This window comes from Stegodyphus dumicola, chromosome 8 (assembly GCF_044657685.1).
Source record: "Stegodyphus dumicola isolate Sdum_Otavi_A_Nest chromosome 8, ASM4465768v1".
Taxonomy (NCBI): domain Eukaryota; kingdom Metazoa; phylum Arthropoda; class Arachnida; order Araneae; family Eresidae; genus Stegodyphus; species Stegodyphus dumicola.
Window position 1 is genome coordinate 90,826,838 of NC_140775.1, and position 25,579 is coordinate 90,852,416.

Sequence of the window (25,579 nt, forward strand, 5' to 3'; positions counted from 1 at the left end):
GGTGAAGGAATTTTAGTGCCAGAAGAAAACTCTTCTAACAAAGTAGCTCCTGCACTTATGCATAACTCTTCTAACACTGAGCTGATATAAACATCTATTCAAAAATATTTATATGTTAAATAAAATTTATTTCTGTTTAATAACATAAAATCAGAAAAATCTAAATATTTTAAAAATAATTCACATGTCTCTTATTAAATATAGCTTTTCTTTTTGTAAATATACTGTAAAATATTTTATTTGGTTTTGTATAAAAGACAGTGAAAGAATTGATTTAAATGAATAAAAGTGCCATGTATACCAGTCTATATTTTATGTATTGATTTATATGATGAACAGTCTTAGTGACCATCTAAATATACACTACTTTCTTTAAAGTGTTATATTTTAAAACCTAACATTTTAGAAATATGCGGCACCAGAATTGTTACAAATGCTGAATAAGAATTTAGGGAACTATTGATGTAATTACATTATTATAAGCATTATAAAAAATCAATGTTGCAAATATCCCAAAAGATAAAAAAATATTTAAATAGTATATAGTTAACATTCTAGTGTAAAGTATTTTGCAGTAATTCACAAAATAAGAGAGATAATCTTAGTAAAACATAAATTTTATTTTTATTTTACAGAGATACATAATTTGAATAAAATTCTTTAGTGGCAAAATTTTCATATATCTACTAGCTGGTCAAACTTCAGAATTCTAATTTTTAAACAATTTCTTACGTTGCTGAGCAACGATTACATCATACAAATATTGTGTTGCCACTTAAATAATAAATATAGTTATTTGTTAAATAACAAAATATTACAACCTCTTCCCCTTCCAGATAAACTTTAATTTATATTTTATAAATTAAGGTTCTCTTCCCCCCCCCTCCTCCCCCAAAACAACAATATCAGCACAATACAGAATTGAAATACAACAAATAACATACACTGATGAAGAGAGGAAAGAACAAAATATATTTTTATTTGTATAGAGAAACAAATTATTTAATTAGGCCAGGGAGTACGACTTAATGCGTCTACATTTTTATGGTTTTTACCACTTCAATGAACAACTGTATAATTGTAGGGTTGTAGTACCTAGTGCCCATCTCATAAGTCGTGGATTTGGACTCGCATTATTTTTTAGCCAAACTAGGGTATTATGATCGGTCATGATGAGGAATTTAGTATGCCTGTCTAAATAATATTGAAGTTTCTTTACAGCAAATATTATGGCGGTGCATTTCTTTTCTGTGGTAGAGTACTTTTCTTCAGTTTCTGTAAACTGCTTACTGAGGTATAATACTGAATGTTCATTGTCTAGTTCATCGTTTTGAGCTAAAATGACACCCATACCAGAGTTTGAAGCATCAGTTTGCAAAATAAACTCCTTATTGAAATCAGGTGAATGTAATAGAGGCTTTTGCAGCAGTTTTACTTCTTCAACAACTCGCTCTTGTCTGTTTAGTTCCTTTAAAAACTTCTCCTTGACTTGCATCTCAACTGGAGAGCTTGGCAATTCATCTAGAATTTTTAACTGAGAATTGGCTAAATTTGTCAGTTCTTTCTTTTCAGATAGTTTTTGCTCATTGCTAGATGAACTTTTGTTCTTATCTGTTACTTGCATTCTCAATGAATGTGGCAATTTTGAGTATCCTTTATCATGTTTGTGCCTCTTTGCTAAGTTTTTTGACGCATGCTTAGATTCTTAGCTTTAGAAGCACCTCCATGAGTTCTGTTATCAGATGTTTCTTTGATCTGCTGTTAACAAACTGTCAAACACATCTTTGCTTTTTGGAGAAGAAGGAACTGGGGAACTTGTAGGGGAATAATCATAAAAAGTATCCATAGAAGATGAATCACCAGGTGAATAGGGTGAGTAAACTTCCATATCAATAACTTCAATTTTCATACCAGGAGGTGAAAGCTTAGACTGTCTGTCAGATTTCTGTGAAGCATTGACAGAAACTTGGCTATTAAAAGGGTGAGAATTGGCCAAATTACCCCGAGTTTAAGCAATATTATTTGTTTGGATCTGCATCAAGGATGAATAGTTCTGCATTTGATCCCTATGTTTTTCAGGAATAACAATTAATTCCTTTTCATTTCCATTTTTATTTAATTTCTTTTTCATCAACAACTCATTCTCCTTTACTTTGAAATCATTTCTGAAATTTTCACTTTTAGCTTCACTAAGCAATGAGACTAGATCTCTGCTTTGATGCTGAGATTCAATTAATTCTAATTAATTAACATTAATTATTTTCTTAATTTCTTTGTCTTTCTCATCAGCTTGCGGTAAAATATCTTCATCAGTCTCAATAACAGACAGTTCTTCTTTTTTCCCCATTTCGGTGTCTCTACTTCGATCTCCTTCACAAGATCATTTTACTTGAGATGGTGTCAAAACTGCATTTATCCTTTCTAAATTTAAGAATTGTTTATCTGTGAACAACTGAGCAATTTTGTTACCCAATACATACCTGCCAGGATCATTTGTAACAACAGCTGCCTTTGTCTTAATATGACCAAGTTCACAATTAATTTCAACTTCAGCTAACGGCAGACATACTAAATGGTCATTTAAGAGATATTATACCCAGACATGCTCTCCAATCATTTTTGCTTTATCTACATATTTTCGAGAAATAACATCTACTGTGGCTCCTATGTCTTGAAGAATAGGCATTTCATACCCATTAACTAAACCGTTAATTGTATATGTCTCTAACAAATCATCATTCGAAGATACGCAATTTACCTTTTCATTCAAGGGCACTGAGGCTTAAAATGTTCGTATGACCCACACTCGAAACAACGTGGTCGATATCTTTTGTCATTTAAATTTTCTTGGTTTTTGTTTTGGAACTGATTTCTTTGTCGATGATCTTTCTGCTATTTTGAATCATCAAAATGAGGTAGATGCTCTGTTTTTTTCACAAAATTATTATAACGAGGTTTAAATTATCCTTTGTTAATTTTCTCAGTCTTATTGGCAGAAAATTTTGGTTTTATTGTTTTTTTTTCACATCTTCAAAATCTTCAATTTTCTTAACCATTTCAGTAGGTGAAATGATGGTTGTCCATTCATCCATAAAACGTTCTTTGAAATCAGGAGAAGTACGCTTTTTAATTTGATCAACCAGCATGAGATCTTTTAGCTATTCAAAAGTTTTAATGTTTAATCCATTAAGCCATCCTTCTAAATAATTCTTAAATTCATAGTAGAAATCATACCATGTACTTTCAGTAGATTTCTGGTGTTCATTAAATAGTTGTCGAAATTTTTCCGCACTCAATTTAAATCATTGTAACAATAAAGTTTTTACATATTCATACTTTTTCGCGTCCTCTTCTGGTTCTTCAGTGTCAGGAGGCAGCAATGAAATAAGTTAAGTCACTTGATTTTCAGCAGGTATATTCATAATTTTAGCTTGATGCTCAAATAACACCAAAAAAACCATATTTCATCTTCTTTAGGGTTGAAACGTGGCATGTCATCGTGAATTCTCATTTTTAAAGGCTGCTCAGGTAATTGCGTAGTTTCTGCCGGCTGTGCTCTTGCAGCCATAGCTTCCAATTAAAGTTTCTCTAACACAAACGCTTTTTTGCGTTCCTTTTCTCTTTCTTCTCTTTCTTCTTTTCTTTCTCTTTCGCGTTCCTTTTCCCTTTCTTCTCTTTCACATTCTCCTTTTTTCTCTCTTCTCTAATTACAGCCAGTAGTTCTCGAGTAAATTCCTCATCATAATCAGGATTTTCAGTAATCAATTTATGCAACTGAGCAATCTTAAATTCTGGTTTCATGGTTAAACCTAACTCTTCTGCTAGTACTTTTAAATCCTGTCTTTTACTCCTAGCTAAGAATGTTGAACAAGTTACCTTTAATAGGCTTCCTTTTGAAATTGAGTCTAAAAAATCTTACTTGTATTAGAAATATATAATTTCTGGCGTGACTTTAATTTGTTAAATACGAAATTCACACTAACCAATTGGAGAGAATTATTTAAACAACTTTGCCAAGTTGGCACAAAATGATATAATACTACGTCGGGTTGATGTTTTAACTTACTATTCACAAGTCTCGTTAGCTATAACTATATAAACACCTTTGACAGTTAGGCAATACAGTGGAATTTTGCACACGTCAGTTTGAAGATTTTACTATCTATCTCCACGCCTGGTTGGTGATAACAAAAACAATTTTTGCAATATACAATCTGTAATATGTCTGGATGACGTTACTACACGCCTGGATGGCGAGAACTAAGAAAAAACTTTTGCCAATTCTGCAGTATAATCAAATCACACTACGTCAGTTTGACATTACTACTTATTTTCCTCGTGCCTGCTTGGCAACAAATTCAAAAATTCAGCTAGCAGTTCTTTTTTAATATAAATGCTGGGATGGCTTACACATATAAATTATCAACATAAAAATTCAATACAAATAACAGTAAAAGCTAAATAATAATTTAAAATACTTTTTTTACCACAAATATCAGTTATAATTTATGCCTAAAATTTTTAGTATCAGTTATTTTGCACAAAATCTTAAACTATTTAATTATAGTTTTGAAATGAAATACAGTCAAAAGTCGTTAATCCGGACTCGTCGGGACTTCGGCGATTCCGGATTATCGATTTCTCCGGATTATAGATCATCAGTTTAAATCTCGTAAGATGGCATGCAGAAATTCCAAAATTAAAAATATGAAACCGTAATTTATGAAATAAAGAACAATTATGATCTAAAGAGTATCAAAATTTACAAAAAAAAAAAAAAAAAAGCTTAATATTTATTTGTTTACTTTATTAAACATTTCTTTCAATGTAAGTTGTTTATGTTGCTTCATTTTATGTGATAATACTTTCTCTTTAATTCTATAAACAGACATAATTTCTTGTTCAGTTACAAAGTTCCGCTGTTCAAGTCCCGTTAATTGCTGTGCCGAGAATACCGACTAACTTGTTAATCGAAATTTTTTCCGTTTTCACTAACCTCTCTGTCACATTCTTCATGTCTTTATCCTTTTTTTGCAGCAATTCCACTTTTTGTTTGTTGGACATCGAAACATACTTTCGTTTTGTAGATCCTTTGGAAGTTCCAGCATCGGAAATTCTATTTGACATAATCGAAAGTTCAAGTTTACTTTTATAAAATTGCTCTTACAGTCTGCAAAGAATAATAAGCGGGATCCAATTCGAAGATTAAGGAACAACGCAATCATTAACATTAAGTGAAATAGATAATTAGATAATTTTAGCTTACACCGTCCGTTATACATTAAACGCGCAGGCAAAAACGTATTCTGCACTTGCGCACACGCATATGCGCAGTAGTCAAGGTCTTACGCGCACGCGTAAAACGCCTGTGCGCATGTGCCAACGTGGCGCATGCGCAGAAAGTTTTTAGCTTTGAGGTCTGGATTATAGATCATTCCGGATTATGGGTGTCCGAATTAACGACTTTTGACTGTACAGTGCAAGGTTTGTAATCCAGACATCCATTATCCAGAATGATCTATAACACGGACCTCAAAAGCCACAAACTTTGTGTGTGTGTGTGTCTGTGTGCTTTACACATGCACGTTGGGAGGATGTGTCTTCAGCTACGTTAAAAAATGCTTGCATAATTTATGGCCAGCTACCATATTTCATGGTGAGGACGATGAAGATGATAGCCGCGAATATGAAGGTTTTCGGCATCGCAAACTAAAAGTTAAATTTTCCATTTATTGGATTTCGTAAAGAAATGTGGAAATGTGGTAATAAATGAAGATGATATAACAGAAGTTTTTCATTGTGACGACAGTGCCCCAATCATCTATCAATTAACGGACAACGAAATCTGTAGTATGGTTCTAGATTCGGAAAATACCGATTCCAGTAGGTGAAACTTTGTAACTAAACAAGAAATTATGTCTGTTTATAGAATTAAAGAGAAAGTATTAGCACAAAAAATGAAGAACAACTTACATTGAAAGAAATGTTTAATAAAGTAAACAAACAAATAAATATTAAGCTTTTTGTTTTGTAAATTTTGATACCCTTTAGATCATAATTGCTCTTTATTTCATAAATTGCAGTTTCATATTTTTGATTGTATAATTTCTGCATGCCATCTTACCAAATTTAAATTGATAATCTATAATCCGGAAAAACCCCTAATCCGGAATCGCCCGACGAGTCCAGATTACGGACTTTGTAGAGTACTTAAATTCAATAAAAAAATTTTTATGAAACCAAAAGTTAATCTTGTCTTCAGAGATCAGCAATATCCTGTTCTGACAATTCTTTGCTCAGAGGCAAGTTATAAAAACACAGAAGATAACCGTTGAATGATCCGCTTCAAAATCTGGCTTTAATATGGCAGAATTCTGACATCCATTTCACCTTGAAATAAACAAACTCGGTAATCGGTACTAGCAAACTTGTTCTCAAAATTTCAGCAAAGTTCTGGGATTAGGAGACCAGCACCATCGAAATTGACAATTGCACTCCTAATTTCCAGTATCTCGGTGGAACCTCCAAATTTATAAGACTGTAATGTATTTTGCAGTAATTGTCAAAATAACAGATAATCTTCTTAGTAAAACACAAATTTTATTTTTACTTTATGAAGATAGATAATTTGAATAAAATTCTTTAGTGGCAAAATTTTCATACAACTACTAGCTGGTCAAACTTCAGAATTCTAATTTTTAAACAATTTCTTACGTTGCTGAGCAATAGTTACATCATACAAATATTGCATTGCCACTTAAATAATAAATATAGTTATTTGTTAAATAACAAAATATTTAATAACACTAGTATTTAACTTGCTACAGGGAGTGAAGGAATTTCTTTAGAACAGAAGTTCATAAACACAAGTTTTCTATGTGCTTGAGTAAAATAAAGTTTGGGCTCCATGAATGTGATCTACTAACTATTGTATTATTTCTACAAAGCTGATACAATAGATAAAATAATGAGTATGCAAATAAAATTGATATAAATTCAGTTTAATCTTATTACAACTGCAGAACATCTGAGTTTTTATGCCACTTATTAAACATAAATTAAAATTGAATTATATTGCAAACTAATATTTTTTACTTATGGTATAATTTGGAATTATTTGTTATAAAACATATATACGAGGGCCATCCAGGAAGTAGATTACGTTTCCGTCTGTGTCCGCTAGGGGCGGGGCTAGCGCGGCCATCTTGGGGTCAGAGCGTTGCGCAGCTCAGTCTGCATCTAGCCGTGCTAGTGAGAGGTTCGTGCTGTGCTCCGTTCAGATACTGTGACGGTTTGAAATGTCTGCGTTAATTGAAAATCCCGCAAGCTGCGAGGTGCGCTCAGTAATAAGGTTTCTGACTGCAAAAAACTGTAAACCAATAGAAATCTATCGGCAGCTTCGTGAAGTGTATGGGGACAACATTATCACTGAAGGTGGAGTGCGTCAGTGGGTCATAAGATTTCAAAATGGCCGAACCAATGTTCACGACGAAGATCGAAGTGGGAGACCCAGCATAGTGACCGCCGAACTTCTCGAAAAAGTCGATGCTAAAGTCCGTGAAAATCGAAATTTCACAATAACGGAACTTTCTTTGAGTTTTCCACAAATTTCGCGAAGTTTGTTGCACGAAATCATCAGCAAAAAGCTTGGTTACCACAAGTTTTGTGCAAGATGGAAGGCAAGAAGAGGTAACGAAGTGGTTGAAGGTGCAGGCGGCCGAATTTTTCGACGAAGGAATTTCCAAGCTCGTACATCGCTACGATAAATGCCTTAATTTGTATGGTGACTATGTAGAAAAGTAGTATTCGAGTGTGGCTTTCATCTGTATATAATAAAATTTGTTTCCTATACTTTGTTTATTTTTTTATTCCAAAACGTAATCAATCTACTTTCTGGATAGCCCTCGTACTATCTTCGAATAATTTTATTGAAATTGAATTATTCTATTATTGAAATTTGTAGGTGATAGATGTTTGGATGAAATTAAAGTGGCATGATCAGTTTTATACTCATGGTGCTTTGATCGAAGTAAATTCTTCTCTTTTATTTGTAGTTGTGTAGCAGTTACTTAAAAATATATCTAATCCCTTGCCATTATTGAACCATGAATTTTTTTAATTGGTAAATTTTAAAAAGTGTACAACATGTAAGATCTCACTGACAAAATTTCAAATGCACTTTTTTTTTGGGGGGGGGGTCTAAAATAAAACAAACTTTATACATATTAGCATTACAAAATTAGTTTTTATCTTTAAGTTTGGATTTAAATATGTTTCTCATAATTTGTTACCTTTTATATTTGAAGTTTTCAGAAATACATATGCCTTTTACGTATTAATACACTTGCATTAGTTTTTTTTTTTTTTTTTTTCTCTCTCTCTCTCTCTCTCTTATATTGCATTACTACAGTTATTAGCATCTAGTATAACTATTGAAACTAAATTAAGGTAAAGAAATACACAACTAGAGATCCTTAAAGATATAGGGAAAATCTATCGTTCTCCTAATACAATTATTATGCAAATGAGTAAAATTGTAATTATGAAGAAGGGAAATTATTAATATTATTTTAAGACATAATTTATAAATTTTAGTTTTACTAAAGATGAAAGTGATTTTAATAAAATCTTATGTGTTAGAAACTATATTGATAATCTGAATATTTTTTGGCATTGATTTTGAAATTTTTAAGCTGCTTTAAACATTTTCTAGGTAGTACAATCCTGCATATTTGAATACATACAGGCTGTTTTAGAAAAAATTAAAGAGTGTAACTTCTATTCTAAAAAGCATCAATTTAAGATAAGTAAAAAGGTAAGAGATAATCTAATTACTATAATGATATCAGTAATTACTTAAGTAATCTTCTAAGTTCTTTCACCTTCTGACCTTTTAGATCTGTAATGAAGACCTGTATTTAAAGAGCCTTTATTAGCTAAATTTGTATATTTACTTATTGTAGTATCTATTTTCATAAACTTAAATTTGTTAAGATGGCATTATATAATAAATTAATATAATTAAGAAAGTAAGAGAGCAAAGTATCATAAATTATAATTTAATATGTACCGAGTGGCAAAAATTCTCGACCGGATAAAGCTGGTCATGATGCTTAGAGGTTAAATTACATCTAAATTTTACAGGTTTTTTTTCTTCTTTACTATATTAATATAATATCGGGTTTTAATGAAAGTTTCCCACCACCACACATATCATGTACGCAAACGGTTAGCAATGGCATGATTAATCACATTTTGTCAAGTGATTTTTGGCATTTGAAAGAAAGAAACTTAGTTTAGAATACTGTATTGTGAAATTTGTAAAAAAATATTTTTATCATAAAGTACAAGGTGTCTGAATTGGAACTATCCGGCTACCAGATTAGAACCTCCATTTACCTCTAGTTCTGTTGCAAAAAGTAAGCCACAGAATGCCACCAAATCATGTACCTAGCTTTAGGTACTAATGTTGTATCATATGACTCTGCGAAGGTTTAATACCAAAGGTTCAAAAACAAGAGCTATGACATTAAAGAAGCAGAGTGTTCTAGCAGGTGTACTGATGTTGATGAGGCCCACCTGCGAGAATTTTTGGAAGAAGATGAGTATGCAACCACTTGAGAGCTTGCTATGGAGTTGTTAGTAGCCATGTCCATTAGCTGCACTATGCATTGCCTAAACTTGACGTACAAGTTCAATTGCTGGGTGAGCTGACTCAAGCAGATAAACATGTTTGGGCCTATTATAATCTGCTCAAATATCAACACAAGGACAAAATTCTGGACCAGGATGTCACTTGTGATGAAAAGTGGATTTACTTCAACAACTCAGGTTAAAAAAGGTGTTGGTTTACGCCCGTGAGCCCATCGGCAGCATAGCAGAGTGAAATTTGATTCGCAAAAAGATCATGCTTTGTATCTGGTGGGATTGTCATGGTATTATCCACAAAGAGTATCTGGAAAATGGTAAAAACCTCCAGCAGTAAAATATACAATGAGATGCTACTCCATGTTCACAGTGCTATTAAGGGAAAATGTCGAACTGAATTGTGGCGCAAAAAGGTAATAATGCAAGACCACAAATGTGTGCATTAACCGACTGGTCTCTGCACCGACCTGAATGGAATCTTTTGCAATATCCCCATTATTGCTCCTTCGGACTTCTACTTTTTTTTACACCCACAGCTACATCTTGCTGATGCTCTCTTCCATTCTGCCCAGCGCATCCGAAATGAGGTTGATCTGTTTTTGGACTTGCGACCACCAAGTTTCTGAACCAAAGGCTTTAAAAAACTACCAAAGTATTGGCAGAAAATCATAGCTTTGGGTGCGTATTACTACCCACACTAAAGGTACTGCTTCATGTTTTTGTTTTTTTCCCTAACTTTATTTAAAACCTTTTTTGACAGAAAATTTTCTTTAGAACCAGATATTTATCCTGTTTTAGGTTTAACATGAATTTGTGAAATAAACTGATATCCTTTTCATACCAAATCAGCATGTCTACTCAGTTTCATAATCTATAACATATGACTTACATTTATTATTATTAATCATAAGTAATAAATACTATACTATAAGAACTATATTTGCATATAATAACTTTATTTACTAGCATTTAGTTAGTTAATTTATATAAAATTAATAATAAAACTGTTTTGTGAAAAAAATACAAGCTGTTCAACAAATTATTTCATTTTTATGATCCACCAGTGGCTGAGCGGTAAAGTTGATGAACACTGATAGTTCGGTCTGAGATTCAATTCCCATGAACTGCCTGACTGCACGGGCATTTTCGTGTTTTCCCCACGTGTAACGTTTACACGAGCTAGTTTCCATTAGAATGTCCTGCACAAAGACATCCTTCCTCATAGACCGATAGTCCTCAAGGCTTTGCCGTAATCACATACACAAAAAATTAAACCATTTCATTTTTATTTTGATATTTATGTATGCATATATACTATTTTAATAAATTTTCAATCATTTGCTGTATTTCTGACTCCCCCCCCCATGATAAATTTCAAGTGTAAATTAAATAACCCCTTTTTAACTATTTCGTGTAAATTTTTTATATTACCTCCATAATCATTTGATAAAATTTCTTTTCATCTCTAACTAACATAGTTTATATATTTTTCTTGTCTTTAATAATATTATTTACATCTCTTTAGTCATCAGTCTGTGTACAGAACAGCAATCTAATTTTTGAACATCCATGGGCATCATAGTTTATTTTAAAAAAAAGGTGGTGATGAAGACAAAAGAACTAAAATATAATTTATTTAGCAAAATTTTCTTATTAAAATATCTGCAGCCTTAAAATGTTATGTTCAGTGCATTGAATACTGATTTTTCATTTAGCTATAATTGTGTTTCAATATATTCATTTAAAAAAAATCATGTATTTCTAACATGCATATTTTTGTTATAGCTCTGTGTAGTTCTTTGTAATGCATATGCATTATTTGAACACATCCACATCATTAAAAATAAAATAGAAGGTGTGTTAAAGGTTGCCAAGACTGAATATGGTTTTATCAATGTGAATCCTTTGGTAGCAGTTGAAAGTCAAATATTGAGTTCTATTGCCACAGTATATTTGTTAATTTTGGAACAGGAAAGTATTTGTAAATCAAATATTTTTTTACATTTTTATAGTGCTTTTAATTGCTTTAATAACAATGCAAACAATAATTTTTCTTTTTTCTCAGTAACATTTATAAATGAAAAAGACAATATAAAAGTTGGAAGTTAAATCCAAATAGTTCTGCAGCAGATACTAAGTATATGGCCTTAGAAACAATTTTTATTAAGATAATGCTTCAGATGTAAATGAAAATTATCTACAAAATGTATATAGTATAAATTATATGTATTTGTAATACATGTGTTTAGACATATTATTAAAGCATAATTAAATTGTAGGTGATTTCAACTGATGAACTAAGAAACATTGGTCACAGGTAGCCTGTAGGTTGACAGCTAGTTGTGGTCGATATATGTATGGGTATAAGTATAGAACAATGTATTATTATTTTAAATTAAACCAAAATGTATCACTGCCCCTCAAAGCTGTTGATCAGATTCCACATCATTCATGAGGGCTATGGAAATCAATCAATAAGTTACCAATGAGGTAAATATAGATAGATATTTAAATTCATTCCCAGCAAACTGATGCTTGTTCATATCTTCTAATACCTAATACTTTACTGTTTGGGTAACACTTGCCAAAACAGTAGATGGTAAATATATGGTAGCATAAACATAATCTAATATTCAGAAAATTTTGAAGCTGAGGATGTTTCTAGTATCAAAAAAGCTACTTAAATAAACCATTAACCATTAAAACTTATTACTTTGATATTACCATGATCTTTGAATCTGTAAAAGTTAAATGAAAATTGTATCAAATCTTGCCTTATATACTCTCAAACAGATTTACTAATCTTTATGCGATTCCCAAATTCCATAAAGCACCATTAAAATTCAGATTTATAGCTAATGGAACTAATAATTACAAGAAAAATGTAGACTATTATTTTTCAATTCAGCTTAATAAAATCTGTAAATTTATTTTCAATGATTGTAACACTAATCATAACTATTGCTGGATCATTCATAATAACACTCCTGTCATTAATACCATTCAAACCATTAACATCCAAAACATTAACTGCTATGACTTTGAAAACTTATATACCTCACTTCCTCTAGAAGAAATCTATACCAGTCTACTTGATCTACCTAAATTCTTCCCTGATATGCTCAATATCATGACTCTTGACAAATGGAAAACCTACCTAAAATGCACACTTTTTCATAACTACATCAAGTTTCAAAATCAACTTTTTAAACAAGTCAGAGGATTGCCAATGGGCTTACATTCCAGCACCTCGATCTGTAATATCTTTTTATTTGTCAAAGAATTTAACTTCCAAAAAAATCTACAACCACAAATTAAAGTTAAATTACTACAAACACACCTACAGATATATTGATGACCTTATTACAATTAATAATTTTGGTAAAATTGAACACTCCGAGATTTATCCGAATTGTCTTAATAAAACTAATAATTCACAAAATAGCATAGACTTTCTAGATCTTCAAATCATTAACTACAAAAAAATTTTACTTTTTGACAAAACAAGAAACTTCAATTTCAATACTAACAAATTAATAAATTGGAACTCCAACATATCCAAAAAAGTAATTAACAATACTATAATTAATCAAATACAACGAATTAAAACTATATGCACAGATATAATAGATTTACAACGCGAAATTTTGATCCTTATTAAAATTCTCAAAAATAATCTAATTCCCATTCAATTTATCAACCATTGCCTTAAAAGAGCAGGCGTTAAATACTCACTCTAAATCATTTAACTAATAGGGATATGATAATTTGTTCCTAAACCTGAGAAGGCGGTATAAGTTCGATGACTGTCAGTTGAAAGATTTGTATATAGTGTAATTACTCAATTGTATATATTGTAAAAAGCTAATTGTCTTCAGACTTATACTGTTACTAAAAAAATGGGCCTATTTCATGACTCTAGTCTGTCTAATAGCTCTTGGACAGTGAAAATTCCTTTTTCCTTTCTTAAATTCTTAATCATTGCGACACGACAATTAGCCAGAAATTAATTAATTTCCATTCACTAGTATTTTCAAAAAAATCTTAACAGACAGTCTCACTCAAATAAGAACTCCACATAATACATCCTTCAAGAATTCCAAGTCCCACCCACTACCATAAATTTCTTCACCCAAGTCTTACCGACTGATATTATTCAAAGCCCCCACTGCCGCTAAGAATTTTCGGACACCCTACACTTATGAGTCAGACACGAAGAGAACACTTTGCCAACTTCCCCACTAGAAAGAATGTAAGTTACTTAATACCTTTTCTGGCCTTTATATCTTCATGTACATTCACTGTTCTTATTATATATTATTTTTTATATTATTTTTATATTGTCTTTGATTTGTTTTTACAAAGTTTGCATTATTTATCTTATTTTGTAATCTTCTGTTTATTTCAACTTTACTTTGAATTCGGTTTCATAATGACAATTTCCAATGTTTAATTTTTACTAATAATATAGAACTCAAATGCATAAACATGAAAGTGTCGGGGACGGTTACTCGGGTTAATTAGGATTTCTCTACAGTAATTGCTGTTTACTCTAAATTGAATTGACTAAAATGCTTCATAAGAATAAGTTCTTTGAGTATCAGCATTGGTTCATAATCCCTTCTATTCGCGGAAATATTTGGCCTGACTAGAATTGCCGGTTTGACTTTAACTTATAACTCGAGTAAAGACGAAACACTTTCGTATTTACATATTTTTATCAATTATTGTTCATTGAACGGGAGTTGGTTTGTTCCCCTTGAAAAGTCAACTAATTTCCGATCAATGACAAATGACAATTTCCGATTACATGTTTTTAATTTTTTTAAGGGGCGTAGCTAAAGGGGGGCATCTGTCCCCGGGCACAGAATCCAAGGGGCGCCAAAGTGATGTTATGGCATTTTAGAATTAAATGTTTTCCATCCTTGGCAAGCAGTAGGGGGCGCGAAATCTTCAGTTGTCCCTGGGCGCTGAAAACCCTAGCTACGACTCTGCAAAGAACGTCTATATATATACACTATACACACATAGTATATATACTATATACATAGTATATACTATGTTTAACTATATATTTTCTTTGAATGACCCGTTAACTACTCATCGTATATGTCCCGTTTTCATTGCTCATCATAAAGTCGCCAAAAGTAGTCAAATCCTGTGTGCACCGGATTCTAGGATTAAAACAACAACGGCCCGCTTCTCTATTTCCATCTTTTTCAGCTTTCTCAACTACCTTGAGTTTAACTCAGCAGTAAAACTCCGGCGATGTTTCATCAACGCTATCGAAGATGAGACAAAATACGAAAACAAAATAAAATACTGTGCAACGTGCTATCCTCGTGATAAGTGGTAATGAAATGTGACCTTCGACCCCACTCACTCGGTGTTTCCAAACCACGCTATAAGTAAACGAATCACGCTTTTTTTTTCGTACTCCAGGTACTTGCTACTATGGCTCCTAAAAACCGAGCCGACGCATCAACTACTTTTCCCCCTCCCGGCAGTTGCGCTAAAGCAGTGCAAAGGATACTGGGATACAAGACTCTGGTTGCGCTAAGTGAGTGCTCATACAAGACTTTCTTTGGCTCATATCCTGGCATCGCTTGATGCGCCAGCCTGGATTTTAGGAGCTCTAATTGCTACTACAAATTCGTTCTGCACTATGCTCTATGAATACTATCGATATGATACATACGAATGTTTTCTTGGAATCTCACGCTTTTTTTATATTTGATCATCGGCAGTTCACGACAGCGTGTTTTTTAAATTTCAACGATTTTAACCGTGAACAACCAGCGCATTATCCGCACTGGTGGATAGTCCGCAGCTTCAAAAATTTGCATTTTAAACACAGATAGTCCGCGGACTATACGCGCGAAATTACGGTAGTTGACTTTTCAAGGGGAACAAACCAACTCCCGTTCAATGAACAATAATTAATAAATAAATACAAAGGTGTTTCGTCTTTTACTCAAGTAATAAGGTGATGCCAAACTGGCAAATTAAGTTAGGCCAAATATTTCCGTGAAGTGAAGGGATCCAGAACCAATGCAGAGCACCAAAGAACTCATTCCAATTAAGCATTTTCGCTAATAGAATTTTGAGTGAAAAGCAATTTATGCAGTAAAATTTATAAATTACTTGAGTAATTGTCTCCTGACACCCTCGTGTTTATGCATTTTAATTCAAATCTATTTGTAAAAAATTAAACATTGGAAATTGGAATTATGAAATATAACTCAAAGTAATTGAAATAAACATTAGAAAGTTAAGAAATATAAGAAAAATAATGCTATCTTTGCAAAAACAAATCAAATAATAAAAAATTGAAAATTAACATATATATAATAAGAAAAGGAAATGTACGTGAAGATATAAAAGGCCAGAAAAAGCATTAACTTATGTTCTTTCTAGTGGGAAGTGGGCAAAGTGTTCTCTTCGGTGTCTTACTCAGAAGGGTTGTGTGACCGAAATTCTTTATTGGCAGCAGGGGCTTTGAATTATTTCAGGTGGTGAAACTTGTAAGAAGTAATTTATGGGATAGGGAGGGACTAGAGGGACGTTTGTTGTGGAGTTCTTATGTGAGTGAAAACGTCTGTTAAAATTTTGAATATACTAGTGAACGGAGATGAATTAATTTCTGGCTAATTGTCGTGTTGGAACGAGGAAGAAAAGGAAAAAAGGAATTTTTACTGTCAAAGAGCTATTTGACAGACTAAAGATTATGAAATAGGCTCATTTTTTTAGTAACAGCATAAGAAAAGTCTGAAAACAATTAGCTTTTTACATTATATACAGCTTTGTAATTACACTATGTACAAATCCTTCAACTTATAGTCATCCAACTTATACCGCCTTCTCAGGTTTAGGAACAAATTATCATATCCCTATCAGTTAAATGATTTAGAGTGAGTATTTAACGCCTGATCTTTTAAGGCAATGGTTAATAAATTGATTAGGTATAAGATTATTTTTGAGAATTTTAATAATTAAACTTACTACCTATGGGTTTACTCTTTTTAGATACTTCTACTAAAATTAATATTAGGAGATAATATAATCAATATTTTCTTTAGTAAATAAATTATTATTATCTTACTTTGAAGCTATTGCACAAGTATTAGAATAACTTGATTTCGAATTAAGTGAATTTAAAACCATGCAGCATATATATATATATATATGAAACCAGAAATACCAAAAGTTAATTTTTGCCCTTGATCTACTTCTCATTTTAAAGTTGAATTTAAATAAATACTTGCATGTTTGAGGATGTGTCCTGTATTTTTTCTTATATAAGCTGTTAATATCCATTTAAAATCAACCAACCAGTATTTTTAAATATTAGTGTCATATGCTCATTCTTTTATTTAATTTTGAATTGTTAGAATCATCATAAAACTTGCAAATTATACTAAATTTTAAATGCCAGATTGAGGGTTTTATCTCTATATATTATTTTAACAAAATTTACTTAAAATTCCTCTTATATTTAAAATATAACTAGTGCATCTTTGTATAAGATTTTCTTTAAGTATATAAAAGTTTAATATAGCAAGAAAATATAGTCCCATATTTTATAAGAATTTTTCCAACTTAAATACTTATTTAATAATGTTTATTTAAACTGCTTATGTTATTTATTTAGCAATATATTTAACATATTTGCATGATTTCCATGGGAGCAAAATATACCAACATAAAATTATAGAAGGAAACAAGCCGAGACTGGTATAGATTTTGAGCCCCTCTTCTTCAGAGAGAATCCTCTCCCTTTCCTCCTGAAAAAGGGAAACTGGATTGCATCAAGTGGCTTACAAGTCACATGAGCCAAACTATGTAATCTTATACACATACATGGGTATTTTTAAGAGTGAAAAGTTTTAAAATGGAAATTTGATTAAAGGCTGGAAGAATCTTTTTACAAAATCTTTTTCATATTTTAAATTACTTTGGAAAAGCATTTCATGTTTTCATCAAATAAAGGCTTTAAAATATTAAATTATTGCAAAAGCGTATTTTTGAAATTGCAAAAATATTTTTTCCACTTTTCTAAAATTTATTTTTGATCTTTTCAAAACATGTTGTGTATTTAAAACATGAAGATATAAGTGTATATATTCTAATTTAGTGCATACAATATGCTTTTGATAACATTTTACAATTTGTGCTTTTGCTTTTATATAGGTCAGTAAAAAACTAAGAAAACTTACAAATAACTTTATGAAAGTTAAAATTGGTAATACTTTTCATCTAGATGTGAGTATTTATGCTTAAAAATACATTTTTCCTTTATAGGTATTTCTTAATATTCTTGTAAACTTTAAAAAAATACACTATATAGAAATATGCATTTATCTTGTAACTTTTTTTTTTTTTTTTTTTTCATTTACATAAAATTTAAAGTAGTAATATCATTTTTTTTATCAAATATGCTAATTTTTATAGTGAAAACACATTATATTGCCAATTTTAGAATGGTATAAAAATATTTTATGAAGCAATGAATTTTCTTTATTAGTACATTGAATAATTTTTAATGTGTTACCAAAGTAAATACATTAGCATGAAATCTTTTACAGTACAAATCAGGTATGCTGTTTGTAATATCAGTCTCAGTGGAAAATAATGAGCAATCATAGCTATTCTGATGAAGAGTGGCAGTTTGGGGACAATAATACTTCGCACAACTAAAAATCCTACACTTCTGTCTCACATTTAGATCATTGAACTGGTATATGTGTATATACATAATAATCTCATCTGTTAAGTATTGACTACATGTTCAAACTGATATCTATTAGCATTTTGTTATACGTTTCACCTACAGTTTGTGCATAAATATGTCTATATACATAATAATCTCATCTGTTAAGTATTGACTACATGTTCAGACTGATATCTATTAGCATTTTGTTATACGTTTCACCTACAGTTTGTGCATAAAGACCTAGGATCCACTAAAGAGGGCCATATAAACAAACATGTCATCTCAAACAAACACAGAATCTGTTGTAACAGTTTATTTAACAAATGTCACTAAAATAACAGTTGTGTTCTTGCTTGTTTGATTTCATGCTGGATAACATTCTGAATCATTTTTAAGCAATACCTAGACTTGCCTATGACAAGTGATGTAAAGACTTCCATATTCAGTTTAATTACTTGTGTAAACCTGTGAAAAGATGGAGAGAAATCTTTAAATTACTGATTGCCTAATCTAAAGGCTTCTGTTCAGAAGTCTTCTTCTAAGCCAGTAGAAATTGATCTGTTACTACCAATATTGTCGCAAGAGATAATCCAAGTACATATTCTGCTCCTTTACTACATTTATATAATGGTAATAACTAAGAAAAAGATTTTAATGTGCAATATTACTGTCAAGAAAGGGAGAAAAGGTGCTGTAAATGTGCATTAAAAGGTTACATTAAATTCAGATCTAAAATAATTATATTAACTTACTTATTCTTGAATAAATTAACACTATAGTATACAATACATGCTTAATCTTGAAGTCTCAGGTTCTTGATGCAAGCTAGCCCAGCCACTAATTAATTAGTCCTCTTACATATGAAAATGAAAACATATGCAGAAACATATGTATTGAATATATTATTTTATTCTGTTTTTTGATGCTTTTAATTAATCACAATATTTGTACTTCAAATAGTACTTGAAGAATTAGACTATTAATTTTAGTGAATTCTTTGCAGTAATACTAAGATCAGCTTAATATAGAAAAATTTTTCAGCAAAAATCTCTTTGAGTTAAACTGGGGTATGTTTCTTTTATGCTATGAATTGGAGCAACTTGCTACCACTAAGTCTGAGATGTTGAGAATACTGTTGGTCTTTTGAATTCTTACATTCTATAGAAGAGGGCAACTTTTGGCTGATATTGTATAGGGTTCTATGGTTTTGGTAGAAAGGCAAAGCTTTTGTTTCCCTGTGAGTTTTTTCTGTATTACCTTGGGAAATATTAAGGTTATAATAATAGTCATATAAGAGGTAAAATGTGCTGAATTATCAGAAATGGGGGAGAAATTATAAAATATGTTATTGCTTTATCTATATTATAAAATAATCATCTATATTAATAAAAGAATACCATTTATATAGTTTAAAATATAGCAGTTGTATTTTTTTTAAACTACTGCACCACTGCATTATTACAAAGTGCTGCACATTAAAATCCAAAATCTATGGCAGTATCTGTTTTTACTTATTAACAAATAAACTCCCCAAAAAAGAAGAAGATGAAAATCTAAAAGAGAATTTAATTCCATGTTTGTTTTCAGTGGCTGTAAAAAAGGGTAATTTTATTTTTGGAAGGATGCATGATGAGTATACAGGATGCTTCTAATGCCTATAACTAAGGAAGTTTCCATTGCTTAAAGGATCTAGACAATAGTTTCTAAAAAAATACGCTTTTACATACTTGCTAACCTACAACAGTCAAAAATCAGGAGAATTTTCGTAATGACAAAAATATTTTTAATGATAAAACTACATAAAAAGAAAATGTATTTTTTCACAATGAATTAACTTTAAATAGTAACTACTTAATGTCTGAAAGTTCAGTTACTAATTCTTAAATGCAAGTAGTTTAATTAGTTGAGGATTCTAAATAAACATTTCTCTAAAGATAACCAGCATGTACAATTTTCAGTTGCTAACGGCATAATTTGCAAATCTGATTTTTTTTTTTTTTTTTTTTAAATACCTGCAACACCAGACTTCAAACTTGCCATTACTGGTGCATTGTTGTCACCACGTGCTTAATTAATTATCCAGAGGAATTGCATTTTCTTTCAAAGTCAATAATTAGCTGTGCTGTATTAAAGCTTCTTCTTAAGTGGAGACAGAAAGTAAACTATGCTCAATTTCTGAAAACTCCGAATTTACGAGGGCTATCCAGAAAGTAGATTACGTTTTGGAATAAAAAAATAAACAAAGTATAGGAAACAAATTTTATTATATACAGATGAAAGCCACACTCAAATACTACTTTTCTACATAGTCACCATACAAATTAAGGCATTTATCGTAGCGATGTACGAGCTTGGAAATTCCTTCGTCGAAAAATTCGGCCGCCTGCGCCTTCAACCACTTTGTTACCTCTTCTTGCAGCTGTGCGTCGTCATCAAAACGCTGCATAGCCAGCCACTTCTTCATTGCTGGGAATAGGTGGAAGTCGCTCGGTGCCAGGTCGGGACTGTACGGCGGATGAGGAAACAACTCCCACTTAAAAGATTCAAGAACTTTACGAGTGACATTTGCCATGTGGGGCCGGGCGTTGTCGTGAATCAACAAGATCTTAGAGCTCAACATTCCTCTGCGCTTGTTTTGAATTGCTCTTCTGAGTTTTTGGAGAGTTTGGCAATACCTTTGAGAGTTTATTGTAGTGCCTCTTTCCAGGAAGTCCACCAAAATTACACCTTTTCTGTCCCAAAAAACAGTCGCCATCATCTTCCTTGCCGACATTGTTTGCATGCATTTCTTGGGTTTTTGGGGAGAACTTGTGTGCCCCCACTGCATTGATTGCAATTTCATTTCACAGTTCACATGTTTCACCCATGTTTCGTCACCAGTAACGATGCGATCGAGTAAAGAGTCACCATCCTTATGGTAAGCGTCCAAAAAGTTCAACGCTGCAGCCATTCGCTGATTTTTGTGGTCCTCTGTCAAGATTTTTGGAATCCATCTTGCACAAAACTTGTGGTAACCAAGCTTTTCGCTGATGATTTCGTGCAACAAACTTCGCGAAATTTGTGGAAAACTCAAAGAAAGTTCCGTTATTGTGAAATTTCGATTTTCACGGACTTTAGCATCGACTTTTTCGAGAAGTTCGGCGGTCACTATGCTGGGTCTCCCACTTCGATCTTCGTCGTGAACATTGGTTCGGCCATTTTGAAATCTTATGACCCACTGACGCACTCCACCTTCAGTGATAATGTTGTCCCCATACACTTCACGAAGCTGCCGATAGATTTCTATCGGTTTACAGTTTTTTGCAGTCAGAAACCTTATTACTGAGCGCACCTCGCAGCTCACGGGATTTTCAATTAACGCAGACATTTCAAACCGTCACAGTATCTGAACGGAGCACAGCACGAACCTCTCACTAGCACGGCTAGATGCAGACTGAGCTGCGCAACGCTCTGACCCCAAGATGGCCGCGCTAGCCGCTAGCCCCGCCCCTAGCGGACACAGACGGAAACGTAATCTACTTCCTGGATGGCCCTCGTAAAAAAAAAAAAAAAAAAAAAAAATAGATAGTTTTGCATCAGTGTTAGTGCTTCCATCCAGAAGAGAGGTAGAATGGAGCTGTTTTAATGCAATCAATAACCGAAGATTTTTTTTTTCACACCCATTTCTTTAACAATTGCATCCAGTTTTGTTCTTTGGGTATTTCTTAGCAATTTCGCTATCGAGTAACATTTTTCTAAATAAAGCTGTAGCATGATTTGATGTATTCAGTGGCAGGTTTGTGCTCTAGTGAAAAGACAAAGAACAGGCATCCTGCATCAATAACTTTTTTGTCCTTTGTTTCCATATTATTTATTTGTTTTGTTTTTTCAATACAACTGACATGTCCTTGTGCTTTTATGTATGCATAGATTTGAAAATAATCAGCCGTTCCACCATGCAATATCAAAAAATTGCAATGATAAACGGTGAACATTGCAAATAAATTACTTAATGAAATAATAGAAAGGTACAAAGTCATCTGTCATCTGTGTATATACAAAGTCATCATACAAAGTCATCTGTGTATGATTTTTGAGAGGTACATGAATATTTTACCCTTTTTTCAAAATCACAATTTCTTAAAATATTTCTTTTAGATTAAAATTTTTTCATAAGTTTCCTTAAAAGATTTTTTTTCTCCTGCTCAATATAATGGTGCAAATAGTAAAATTCTAAGATTTCTAGTTTGTACGCTAAATGAAGATAAGTACAAAAATCATTTCAACATTAAATTTGAAAAAGATCAAAATCAAATTTTGAAAAAAAATCACTCCACTATATAGGACTATCATCAACAGTGTGTCTTCAAAATTTGCATTCAATGATTCATCAGGAAATAGTTTAAAAATCACTTTAAATTTTTTACCATAGCAGCATGCACAATGAGGGCATCTAAGAAAGTCAAGCATGCTCTCAATATGCTTGACTTTTAAATGTTATGCATAGCCACAGTGTACAACAAATCTTAATTAGGACAGAAGTGGTTTAACTGTCCTGATAGTTTCAAATGCCAGTCTTACTTTCGATAAAATCAAAGGACAGTGAGAAGACAATCTGAGTCTTTTATATTCTAATATAAAAGACAGTCAGATTGTCATCTTATCCACAATGCCATTGCTTATCCACAATAACAGAGTACTGATGTAGATGAAACTATAATTGTTGATATGTGTATCATATATAGGTTACTTTCTTGAACCTTTGAATGCTGGTATGCTTACCGCATATAAATTTATTGCTTATGCACTGTATCCCATTTTGGCTAGTGAATCCATCCTAGTTTTTGCACAGTGTGAAAAAAATTTCTATTAAAATTTATAATCTTTAGATCATCGATCAAATGTAAAATATTATTAAAATTTTGTTTTCTACAAGTGAATATGTCAAACTTAACATTTTATTTATTGCCTACATTGCAGACAACAGATGAATTATGTTCTTATGCTGAATATACACTGGAAGTGTTGTATTTAAATTTAAAACCTGAGCTATTTTATATTCTCCTGCCACATATGTGGATAACAGTTTTAGAAAATCTCAAGAATGGATTGAAATATAAGGTAATATTGGCATAATATACAAAGTCATGTCAACTTTAGGCTACAGTATAATTAATATTAAATTTTTTTTAGTTGTGTAATCATACAGAGGCAATATTTTTAAGTACTAAATATTAGATTATTGGATATTACCATAAAAAGTATTTTTAATGATATTTAAAAGTTTGGGAACTAAATTGAAATAATGGCTGTATAAGAGTTTAAAGCTGCTTTGAGACTTCATGTTCACGATGAAATAATGCATATAGGTTCAGTATAATTAAAAGTATATATATAATTTTTATCACAAATTCTTTCAATTAATTTCATCACAAGTTTCATTTCTCTTCACAAACTAGGGTTTTACTGCTTTGACGATGAGAAAAAAGACTAAATTTGCAATTACTTCACAAGCATTAAATGAATTACAAATTATTTTCCACTGTGATGGTCATGGTCTTTCTCATAAGCAACTGCAAAATAAGGTATATAAGGTATGTGAAAAATCATCTTGAATGAAATAATTTTCAAGTTATAACTAAAAATATTTTCCAATTAAAGTTGAGTAAAGAAGGTTCATTTACAGTTACATAAAATTTTTAACAATTAAAATAATAAAAATAACATTTCAAACCAAAATATTTCTCTATAAGTAAATAATCCAGGGCAATGTGATTATTTTCATACAAGTAATTACCTATTTATTACCCGAGTTTTCTTCCCCAAATATTTGAATTGTCATAATCTCAATATATTTTCCTGAAAATTCAAAATATTCATTTCCAGAACAACAGTTACAGTAATTTAAAATTGGAAAGAATGGTATAGTCTTACACTAAAAATAATAATATAAATTGTATTTTCCTCAAATTTATTAGGGTGAAATAGTTGTCTCGTTATTTTTCCATAACCTACTTCTCCATATTTCACTTGTTAGAGCCACCTAAACATTATATGTCTGACTCATTATAAAAATATAAAAGGAGTAAATAAATATAAAGAGTTTCGTGAACAGCAGCTCTTAATGAGAACTTAATTAACAACTCATTTTAGAATGTAAAAATAGATTAAAAACCTAATTCAATCTTGAATGATCATTTTCTTACATTACAGCATTTAACTTTTTTTTTTTTTTTAATAACAAAATGTATTCTGTAGCATCTGAGAAACAAATATTCCAATCTTTTGAAACACAGTATTTTGTATGTTAATACAAATCATGAGTGTAAAAATAAATCATTTCTAAGTTATACAAGATTCTTTAGAATATAAGAGTTCTTGTTTAACACTTTTAATAACTCAATAAATTCATATATCATAATATGGTATATACGTACTTTCGCAACCATCTTGGTACACTTTGGCAATTTTTTATGGATGAAAATGTAAAAGTTAATTAGCATGTGCAAGTTGGTGGTTTTCACACCTTTTTTTTTTTTTTTTTTTTTTTTTTTAAGATTCTCAAAATATTTATATTTATAGGAAGTTTGGTAAACAGTATTAGCATAGGAAAAGAAAATATACTTTAGCAATTTAAACAAACTTGAATTATTAAATAAGAATTAAGTTATACAATAAAAAATAAAATGCATTATTCTTTGAAGAATAAAATGACGTCTTCCACACACATGACAAACATTTATTTAAACTACGAAGACGTTGAACAGCAGAGTAGAAACATGATATTACACAGCGCTTAGCACTTTTCGCTTACATGCAATACTCATTGACTTTGGCTAACTTTGAGATTGTGTTCTACTGTGTAGGCTAAAACTGTTCTCCTGGAACTTAATCTAGCAACAGGGGAAACGTTTTCAGTGAAATCAAGACCAGGGATTTGAGTGCACCCTTTAGGAACTAGCCTAGCTTTGTATTTTTCGATAGTGCCGTCGTGATTATATTTTAATTTAAGAACCCATTTGCTACCAATAACTTTCTTGTTTTCAGGTCTGTTTACTAATTCCCAAGCCTTTTCTTGAACAAGCGAGTTATATTCTAACAGCATGGCATTATGCCAATTTTCAGCATATGGTCCATTTAATGCTTCTTGCACCGTAGGATTAATGCTTTCCTCAACAACATTTTGAGTTTGTTCATTTTTATTTACAACTGTATAGTGATATTCCTTTTTAGGCCTTC

The 25,579-nt window shown here is 31.5% G+C and overlaps 1 protein-coding gene across 4 annotated transcripts in view; it reads left to right on the forward strand.

The window, feature by feature from the left end:
• Positions 1 to 25,579, forward strand: part of LOC118179410 (uncharacterized) — a 48,104-nt gene that overhangs the window by 15,536 nt on the left and 6,989 nt on the right. For 2 of the 4 annotated variants that reach the window (XM_085822112.1, XM_085822113.1), the window contains exons 3-8: positions 7,964 to 8,029; positions 8,714 to 8,815; positions 11,434 to 11,617; positions 17,837 to 17,910; positions 23,321 to 23,461; positions 23,800 to 23,934. In XM_085822112.1, the coding sequence (XP_085678238.1) occupies positions 7,964 to 8,029; positions 8,714 to 8,815; positions 11,434 to 11,617; positions 17,837 to 17,910; positions 23,321 to 23,461; positions 23,800 to 23,934 (702 nt within the window). The remainder of the gene's footprint in view (positions 1 to 7,963; positions 8,030 to 8,713; positions 8,816 to 11,433; positions 11,618 to 17,836; positions 17,911 to 23,320; positions 23,462 to 23,799; positions 23,935 to 25,579) is intronic. The other 2 variants (XM_085822114.1, XM_085822115.1) reach the window with 1 other exon arrangement.